This window comes from Sinocyclocheilus rhinocerous, unplaced genomic scaffold (genome assembly GCF_001515625.1).
Source record: "Sinocyclocheilus rhinocerous isolate Xijiao unplaced genomic scaffold, SAMN03320098_v1.1 scaffold2938, whole genome shotgun sequence".
NCBI lineage: Eukaryota > Metazoa > Chordata > Actinopteri > Cypriniformes > Cyprinidae > Sinocyclocheilus > Sinocyclocheilus rhinocerous.
Genome location: NW_015638564.1, coordinates 335,273 through 345,580, shown reverse-complemented (window position 1 = coordinate 345,580; position 10,308 = coordinate 335,273). Strand labels below are relative to the sequence as shown.

The window sequence follows — 10,308 nt, the reverse complement described above, 5'->3', positions numbered from 1 at the left end:
TATAACAAAGAGTGAAAAATTTAAGGGGGTCTGAATACTTTCCGTACCCACTGTATATAGGGTTGGGTATAGTTTGGGTTTGTTTCGATACCGGTGCCAAATAGATACTAAACGGTGCCTGAACCGATACTTATTAAAAATAAATAAATAAAAATTCCCCCAAAAATGATGAATTGGCCATTAGCACTATAAACACATGATGTCTGTTTCATTCATACTGGCGACTTGAGTTCACGTGCATTTTCTCAGTCGGGAAATTATTTTTCACGTGCGGTGCCGGTGATGATGCTTCTTACGTCCGTTTCGGAGAACCAGAGGACGATCGCTCAGGCATGGCACCGAAATCTGCGTTCGGATTCGGTTCTAGTACATACCGGTTACATAGGTACTGGTGCCATATTGGTACCAGGTTTCGGTATCCAACCATATATATATTATTATTATTATTTTTTTTTTTTAACCTCGTGGCATTTAATCACAGTGCTATAACTTAATCTTCTGGTGAAAATGACAGATGCTACTTCAGTGGCTTTAATTAGGTTCAAACGTGCCAAAGACACTGTAGAACTGAACTGAAAGTTGAAAAAAGACTTTTAAGATGGTTTAAGATGAACTGATAAAGATTGTTGGCCAGTCGATCGGTGCATCCCAGATTGAGATGCTTTGCTATTCTTACCAATAAAAGCTGGTGGTGTTTTCCAGAAGCGCTCCAAGCAGAGGAAGCTGCAGCAGAAGGCTTTACGCAAGCGTCAGCTGAAGGAGCAGAGACAGGCTCGTAAGGAGAGACTGAGCGGTCTGTTCCTGAACGAGGAGGTGCTGTCTCTCAGAGTCCCGGAGGAGGAGGACCACTGCGACGACCTGGACGTGCTGATGTGACCCCAGTGACCCTTCAGTGCTCCTTCTACGCCTCTTCCACATCAGTATAATACTAATAAAGGCTCTCACAGTAAAACACGTCTCCAGTCACAAATACAGCAGACACAGTCACCGGTGATCTCTATCATGTTACAATAATCCCAATAATGAAGTATTAAAATACACCTCGTCAGTCTCAGTGCCAGTGACGTTTCACAATTCTTAGTACAACAGCAAAAAATCTGTTATTACACACTCTTTACTAGGAAAAATAAATGATTAAGTACATAACCCTAATTGTATATGATGCCAAGTTTAAAATGTACTTGGTACTAGCCATACTCTAGAAAGAGACCAGAGCTTGCATTTGAGTCATTATTTCTCATCTGTAAGAATTTGTTAATAGTCTTATTTTAGTCAAAGGCACTAAATGATAGGGAGTATGATTTAGACTTGTGATGAGCGTGAATCTTTAGAGACTGATACATATGAAGAGCATCAAAATAAATATATTAGATTCACATAAAAAACGAAATACGTTCAACTCTTGCCCAGAAAACACCTTTTTATAACAGTGCAGTTAAATTTGCATTGGATATATGCATTATACCATAACATCTCAAACAAGCTCTGACACGCATTCTTCAGTAGTGTTTAAAAGCGTTGAAAGGACAAAGAAGAACGTTTAAAAATGAACTTCATCATGTAATACATTGACCTCATCACTGATTTGTTCATAAAATGTACATGAATTACAGTGCAGTTATTGTGTGTAGAAGTACATGTTGAGCTCAGGCGTAGAGGGAGCACTGACAACTCAAGTCATCTCTATTGTGTTTCTACTTTACATTGATTTCAGATCACAGAAAAATGTGTTTTGGAACTTTTTGACATTACAATTTAATATGAAAATCTTCTAGTACACTAACTTTAAACATGTTTGTTGACCTGCTATTACAGAAAATATTGCTTGTGCTCTCCTAGGCAGATTGGAGAAAGTAATATTTTATTGTGATTATATTTATGTAATATGTGTTTTAGAGTGGAAGCGGGGGGATGTTTTAGTGTAAACCAAACCCTAACATACTGTCTTTTGTTTAGGTCAGAATTTGTTTGCTTACAAAAGTTTTTTGTTGTTGTTGTTATTTAAGCTTTCTTTGTAAATTTAAGCTTCATTTTATTGCAAATGTGCAATTCAAGCAATGATTTTCCCAAAAATGTTATTTAGTTGAAATGTGTCTAAAGAACATATTTTTATTTCTTACTCCATTTCTAAGACATCTACGTAGATGTTTTGATCCAGACAGAAATGTAACTGTATAAGGTGAAGTTAGTATGACTTAACTGCTTTGCTGAAATGTCTGCATATTCTTAATTTTAACAGAATAAAATTAAATTATGACGACGTCAAACTGCTTTTGTGTCAATTGATCATAGACTGTCTTGACATGAAATAATTTCAGCGTTTAAATCCACGATTACTTTAGTTTCTTTTGATAGTTTATGCTACAGTAAGTGTAGTCTTGACATTCATGAGTAATTGTGCTTTTTAATGTTTATGAACATTTATGTATAATCTTATTCAATAACCGTGTCAGCTCACCTCAAATGTAGAGCGATTTATATATATTTTTTAATAGCTTTAAAGTCAACATGAAATCAAGCATTTACACACTTACTGTGCACAGTTCATCAGTACACCTTATTCTAAATAAATAAACTGTCCGATGAAAGTTTACAAAACTTGTTCCGTCTTTGAAAGGACTAGACTTTTAGGCAAAGCTACTTGTTTGGAAGTGTCCCCTTCAGGACTGGCAAACTGTTACAATAAAGCCAGTTCTGCCATTCGTGAGCTTTCCAAAACCTTCGCTCTACAATAGACCGGGGAAAATGCTTGCTTTTTCCATCCACTCTTGCAGTGTTCAAACCCATATATTAATTATATACCGAAAGCGAGCAAAGAATTTACATTATCACTAGTCTAGCATGAGTTTAAGCTCTCTCAAACAACTCCCATTATTATCACTGAAGTTGCCTACACTGGGAAATTAATCTCTTACTTACATTGCACATGTTGTTTATGATGAGAAAATTCACGAGAGAGCAGAATTCAGTCAGCGAGCGCGCGCACTGAACAAAACTCCAGCTTTTCAGCGTGACTCATCTGAACGCTTCTGATTGGTCATTGCATTCATAAACTCAACAGAATCGTGTGTGATTGCTTATAATGCGCAACGCTTAAAAAGAAATATGATGCGATATTCTCAGATAATGAGAAATCAACATTTTTCATTTCATTTTCACTTTATACGCGGCAGCCGTAATAGATTTAGTTTAATTGTGCAGGGGCATTTTTGTCCAATTTGATGGTATTTTTTCCTCATGGACCCGAGGCCAGGGGAAGGCTGTATGATTCAGAGAGAGAGCGGTCCAAATGTGTTCGGCAAACAGAGAACTGACTCAAAAGAATGATTAAATCATGAATGATTGGCATCGCTGGTTCATTCGACAGAACGGGATACAAATAGGTAATAACTGCTGAAATATTGGCAGGGAACATGTTTCTCAGCCTCAGGTCAGTCAGAGCGCTCAATCAGGAGAGCAATACGCCACAGTGCCAACTGAGTTATGTTTTGTTGGTGTGTTTATTCTTTATGAATGAGTAGTCAGCGTATTACTGTGGTAGCTAGCTATCTAGCTGTCTATTTAGCAGATAAGTACTGTGATTTGATGATTATCATGTATGTCCCTTAACTTTTATCATGTACTTTTTTCTTGGCAGTTATGGAACATTTTGTTGCATCACTTTTCATATAACTGTCTATCTAAGATGAATAACCTTTTGTTTTTAGTTATTTAGGGTCATGTGGAAATGCAGTCAGCAGCAGGAGGCTTGCTCAACACCGTGAACAGTGTCTCAAGACAGACAGAACTTCAGAGATCAGGGCCAAGCAAAGAAGGGGATTGTTCTGAAAGAAACCTGAGCTCAGTCTATATTGTATTTTCAGCAGAGACAGAGTTTTAGTGTTTAGACATATTACTGTGCTGTTACATTTGGATACTGGCTCGATCAGACTGTAAGAAAAGGCACACTATGTTTATGTCTTCTAACAACACTGACCAATGAACTCATATCTGCACTTTAAAAATCCACAGCTCTTTTCCGGGATATTTCAGGCCAAACATCGAGCATGGCAAAAAGAGGAGCATAACTGTTCCTAAACAGAGCAAGCAAGACAATCTCTTTTTTTTTACCCTCTGCAGAAACATACAACTGTAAGACCTTTGCCAAATGAGGAGCTGGAAAGAAAGACAGTGTCTGTTTCTGAAGGTAGTGACCACTCAGATGTACAGTTTACTGCGATGATTTGGGACATTAAATGCAGTGCCTCATAAATGATGAGAACCAATAATCCTGTGCTGTATCCTTCACCTTTTTTAAGCCTTGTTTATACTCTCGCCTGGCTCTGCATCTCGAGCCTCCGCTGACGGACGAGGTGATTATACTCGTTGTGTTCACCGGGCGATGAGGAGTAATTGTCCTCTAAAACCATCGGGAATCAGCGTTGAGAAGAAGTAATGTGCCGGTACAAGATGAGTTGATGAATGAATTCATTTCTTTATGTACAAACTGATAAAAACATTTTTTTTCTTTTTTTTTCTTTTTTGTTTATTTCACCTCAAACACAAACTTTAATCAAATAGTGTTAAATCATATCTAAATGAATTCTAATTCTATTTTTATACAATACAAATAAAACGTACTTCACTTAAAAAGCCTGCAATAAATCTATTCATTGTTTTCCCTCAAAGCCTCAAAAAGCACCTGATGGAGTCTGAACTTCACATCAAGCTGCTTCCAGTTCTTACGATGTGGACTGTGGTCATGACACTCAACTTCAGATCTGTTGATTTACATTTAGAAATGTGAAACTGATCTAATATTACATTCTTCACAGCCTTGAAGATGGCCTGACATTCCTTAAAGAGCAGGTTGACACAACAAAAGATTTTATGTTGTGTGTCGACAGAGAAGACCTTCCAGAGAGAGGCATTATTGAGTGGAAGAGGGAAAAATGGCCTCTCCTGCCAGTCTGCTCAAGCTAGTCTATGAAGCAATCTTAGACCTGACCAGGTGATAAAGGTTCTGCAGTCCATGTGGAATCTCTGGAGGAACATCTATCTTTCCAGAAATTGACTTAAGTATAACAAGCTCATGGTGGCTCATAAACTCCAAGTAATCAAAGTTAAGTGGTTGCTGATTTATTGCAGATTGCAATTTATTCAGAAGTCGCTCCAAACAAATGCTCTCTCAGAATATCCTGTGGAATACAGATCAAATTAAAGGACCGGTTCACTTCCAGAATAAACATTTACAGGTGCATCTCAATAAATTAGAATGTCGAATTACTGAAATAAATGAACTTTTCCACGACATTCTAATTTATTGAGATGCGCCTGTATGTGTGCAGGCAGATTTTCTCACAAATGCAATGGCGCAACTTCCTCTTCCAAAACAGCAGATGGCGCTATTAGTCAATTTACTCTAGTCTCCCGAGGCCTGAAACACGTGTTTACCTTGTGTCCAGGAATTTAGCCGTGGAATATGAGCGTGGAACAGGTGAGTTTTTGACTTTAATAAACCTGTTTTGAGGTTTTCTTTAGCAAAATGTCTATTACATATCTACAGCCAGACATATTAGCAATCCACTATCTTTAGGATAGAGCCTGTATAGGGGAATGTGGTTATAGCAAACCACAATCGCGTTATAATTAACTATAAAAGGCTGAAAGAACTGCCATGGTGCTTTTTACATCTACACCGGATGCGAGCGACATGACGCACCAAAATCTGTTATAATTAGTAATCTGGTCTACACTGAAATAGTCTATTTCTGTGGTACAGTACTTAAGTGCAGACACCTGCTGCGCCGCGAGGTGTAGATACGGTTGGTGCAAGATGTGCAAGGATCATTGTATTTGACAGCATGCATGCAATTCATGATACTTTTTTTTGTTCAGAGCAGGTTTGTACTAGATTGGTTTGAGTGACACCTGTGCTTTAAGTGGAATTCTGTGTTTACTGTTAATTTAAAGCTTTCTTTCCTCTAAACTCATACTTGCTTAGCTTGTACCAAAGACTATTACAAAAAATCCAGAGATGTTTTTTTTTTGCCATATATCTGTTTACAAATATTTGAAAATTATTAAAAAATTATATTAAAATCTAAAAATGATTTGAATGAACACATATAAAAAGGGACTTTGCTAGTACTTACTATTTAAATTCTCATTAACTTAATGAGAAAATATCATTTAATTAAAAAGGGGAATGGGGTTATCAGTTTTCTGCCAAAAATAATGACTTTATAAAAACATCATGGACAAGTTAAGAAACATTTTTTTGTTTTGTCCATATTCATTTATCGTTATATTACATAAATATAATAATAAAGTGAACTGTATTCCAACTAAAGGGGTAGCCTACTCGGTAGATAGGTGTGGAGAAAAGCTATTTGTGTGAGTGAGTGTTTTATTTCCCCTTGTTTAACTTTCAGATTCTTCTTAACAGGACTTAACCTTTGCAGAACACTAGTACAGTCCAGTATTTTATTTATTTATTTTTTACCAGCTTTTCATATCAAGTAATCTCCCAGGTGGTTCGCACAATGATGGAGCGGCTTCAGTCGTGATTTCAGCATATTCTCAGTCAACAACCTCTGGACTTTTTACAGTTCATATGCACACAGGAGATGGTTTAGTGCATGTTCTTCCTGAGTGTATTGTGGATGGTCTCACAGAGCTGTACTGATTAGCAGATAACAGTGTTCATTCAAGTCACTCACGGAGCAGCTGGACGTTCACGTTTTGATATGTGGCCAGATTACCTGCTGCATCTGCTCCATCACGGCCTCCCCGTGTCATGCATTGCCAGTCTTCTTGGAGTGTCTTGGCAGACTGTATACAGACGAATGACAGATTTAAATGTCACTGTTAGAGGTCTATACAGCACTTTATCAGACTCAGAACTTGATAAGCTTGTTGCTGAAATAAAATAAATCATGCCACATGTGGGTTATCGTTGTTGTGGGGGTTTGCAAGCCAGAGGACATGGCGTTCAGTGGGAGAGCGTTAGGGCATCAATGCATCTGCATCCTCTCCACTCTAAACATGCTAGGCGCAAACACTCAGTTCCTGGACCAAAAGCACTTGAACACATCATTACGAACCGCAAACTGTTCCGGTGAGTGTATATCTACCTCTCTGACACAGACTTTTTAATATAGTTAATTTTGTTGTCTTAAAGGAAATGCTGAATTCTTCAATGAGAGTTGTCCATTGTATATCTGGGTACAATATAGTCATCTTTGGTGCCATTGATGGGTTTTCTAGAAAGGTAATAATATCTTATAAATCATAAGTAACACAAAGTCAGCTTGACCAAACCTTTTGTCACTCATTTATATCCTGTTTATATATTCTATAGAGCAGTGTTTCTCAACTGGTGGGTAAACGCATTTTAAGTAAAGAGCGCCTGAGAAAAACGCGCTGTCCCGATTTAGTATCTGCGGTCAGATGAAATGTTTGTGTCAGTGTCATTATTCTATCATCATTTTCGTAACTTCTTTTGAAATAAAAAGTCTCTCACCTCAAACAAACGAACTATCCTGTGCTGTCAGACATTATACGGTGCTCCTAGTGCGCACTCTTCAGTTGCACGTGCAGACACGGCGGTGCGCTGTTTATCACTTCACTAAAGCGCAAAAGAAACTATGAGCATGCAACATGTGAAATAAAAGTCAAGTACCAATAAATCACATAACTGGTACTTTGTGTGTTAGCTGGGAAGGATTTGCATGAAGGTATGATATTAATTCTATTCAGGAGCAGTTTCCATGTTTCATTAACAGTTCATGTCAGTATTGTGTATTCACCACGGTAACTGTTGTTTCCATAACCTCAAAATACCATGATATTTTCACTTTGTGTTATTTTGTTTATTTTTAAATGACTGCAGTGGCTCATACTAACCTAATTGTATTAACAAAAACTAGTTTGAGACTGCATAATTAAAGGCAGAGTAAGTGATTTTTCAAAAACACTTTAGAAAACTGATTCGGGCCGAATCGCAAAACAAACTTGTAGCCAATCAGCAATAAGGGGCGTGGGATTTGTTGCGCCGCGCTGCTCACGTCCGTAGACACGGTGTAACATTGGTTTTGCTTTGTTTCACAGAACTAATCGTTGCCTGGGTTGCGTACGTATATGTGGGGCGGAGCTATCAAAATAGGGGCAAGACCCTTTTGGGGTAGGGGCGTGTTTGTTTTGGTGATTTCAAATATCAACATTGGCTACCAGAAATCCCTTACTCTGTCTTTAATAGCCTTACCTTATATGCAATTTGTGTGTGTTAAATAAAGGGGGACGGTACTTGTGTGTGTCAACAATTTTTTGTGAAATAAATTTGCTTTGTTTTTTTTTTTAAACAAAAAAACTAATTATATATATCTCCTAATAAAGTGTGTCGCGGCTTGATGACCATGGGAAAATGTGGGTCCCATGACCAAACCAGTTGAGAATCACTGTTATAGAGCATGTACCTAGGTGCAGCAAATAACAATTTGTCATCTACAGCCTTGGCCTTCTTCCAGCAGTCCATAGAAGAACAAGGATTTACTCACCTTCACCTCATTCCATATCTGTATGACTTTCTTTCTTCTGCAAAACCTAATAATGAATGTTGGTTACACCTATTGATGTATTTATTCTGCATGATCATGATGACGGTTGATTAATTCTTTTTAGAGTAAGAGGTGATCATGGCGTAGAGAATGCCGTCTGATGTTCACTGTACGCGGCACAGGAAGCTCCAGCTTTATTGCTGGAAAGAGTGTCCACAATCAAAGACAGGTCATTTTTCTCCTCTCCTCAAGTCGATTGCTGTGGTTTTCCTCATTTTTGTTGCTTTGGTTGTTCGCAGAACAAATTTGGTTTAAAGGTCCAGTGTTTTAAATGGCAAATGTAACACAAGTTTCTTGAAATTAGATTACACATAGTTAAAACATAATACTAATGAGACTGGTAATGAGAAAAGTATCATAGTAATTTTTTTTCACTCTTTTATAAATCACTTTTTTTTTTTAAATAATAGACAAAACCTGTTCTGTTAATTATTGTTTGCCATTACTTTCGATGAAACAAAGTAATTATGCATCTGCATTTAACAACATGTTTGGAGCAAACATCATTAAAAAGGCAATTATTTCTTATATGACTGAATTTTTTTCCAGTATTGAGAGGTTGAGGAGAGACGTGTGGTGTGCCGTAACTTCCATATACTACAGTGTGCTGCACTCACTGGAAGATGATGGGTTCCTTGACCTATCAGCAACATATATCTTTTTAGTTGCCATTATGTGTTCCTGCCCAGACTACAAGCTAGCCTGGACACATTTCATGATGGTTGGGACAACCACCCAATTAAATTGGGGTCTAAAAGCAATAGGAAGCCAATGAAGGTCCTTAAGTACAGGAGTAATGTGGGACCTCTTGCTGGAACTAGTCAAAACCCTTGCAGCTGCATTCTGTACAACTTGTAGCCGTTCCATAGAAGATTTGTTCAAACAAGTATACAGAACATTACAATAATCCAGTCGTGATGAGATAAAGGCATGAACAAGCATCTCCATCTCTTTTTTTGAGACCAAAGATCTAATCTGAGCAATGTTCCTGAGATGGAGAAAAACATGAACGAACTACAGACCTTACATGACTGTTAAAACATATAGCTCTGTCAAAGATAACACCCAGGTTTCTTATGTCACTGTGGTCAGAGAATGCTAAACCCACCATAGCCTGCTTAATCGTAGGCGTAATATTGTCAGGGGCAAATTTCATCATCTCAGTTTTATCGTTATTAAGTTGTAGAAAATTGTCTGCCATCCATTTGTTAATGGAGACTAGACAGTTCTGCGAATCCTGCATGTTCTGTGTGTCTCTGTTAATGAATGAAGCGCGCGTGACACTCGCAGTGATTTCAACGTCTGCCGTCTCACTAAGTGAGGACGTAAACATGAACAACATCTCCAGAACTGCTCTGAGAGTCACTTCATGAGCATTTTAGCATTTGATTTGAGTAAAACTAGCGTCATATCTCATACACAGAACTGTAAAGGTATTCACGGCAACCCGTCAAAATAAAAGTCCGGTTTGATTTGAAGACATTGTGTGCCTATAACTATTTTTCAGTAGAATGTACATAGCCTACTACTACTACTACTAAAATGAAACAAACATTATTTTTTAAGGAATAATCACACAAAACATTTCTTCAATGTTTTAATTTTAATAGTAAATCCCCTTTGTTTGCCAAAAAAATCTTGTTTGCTTAATTTTCAATAATTAAAAGATAAATGATAAATTAAATTAATGTTTTATGCCTTCATTTGATAA

The 10,308-nt window shown here is 37.4% G+C and overlaps 1 protein-coding gene and 1 pseudogene across 1 annotated transcript in view; both read left to right on the top strand.

The window, feature by feature from the left end:
* LOC107749700 (protein FAM199X-like) overlaps positions 1–2,261 on the top strand; it is an 11,416-nt gene extending 9,155 nt beyond the window's left edge. Inside the window, exon 8 of the mRNA XM_016564846.1 lies at positions 703–2,261. Within this exon, the coding sequence (XP_016420332.1) occupies positions 703–876 (174 nt within the window). The 3' untranslated portion in view covers positions 877–2,261. The remainder of the gene's footprint in view (positions 1–702) is intronic.
* Positions 2,262–5,461: 3,200 nt separating this feature from the next.
* Positions 5,462–9,455, top strand: LOC107749708 (uncharacterized; annotated as a pseudogene).
* Positions 9,456–10,308: the final 853 nt, after the last annotated feature.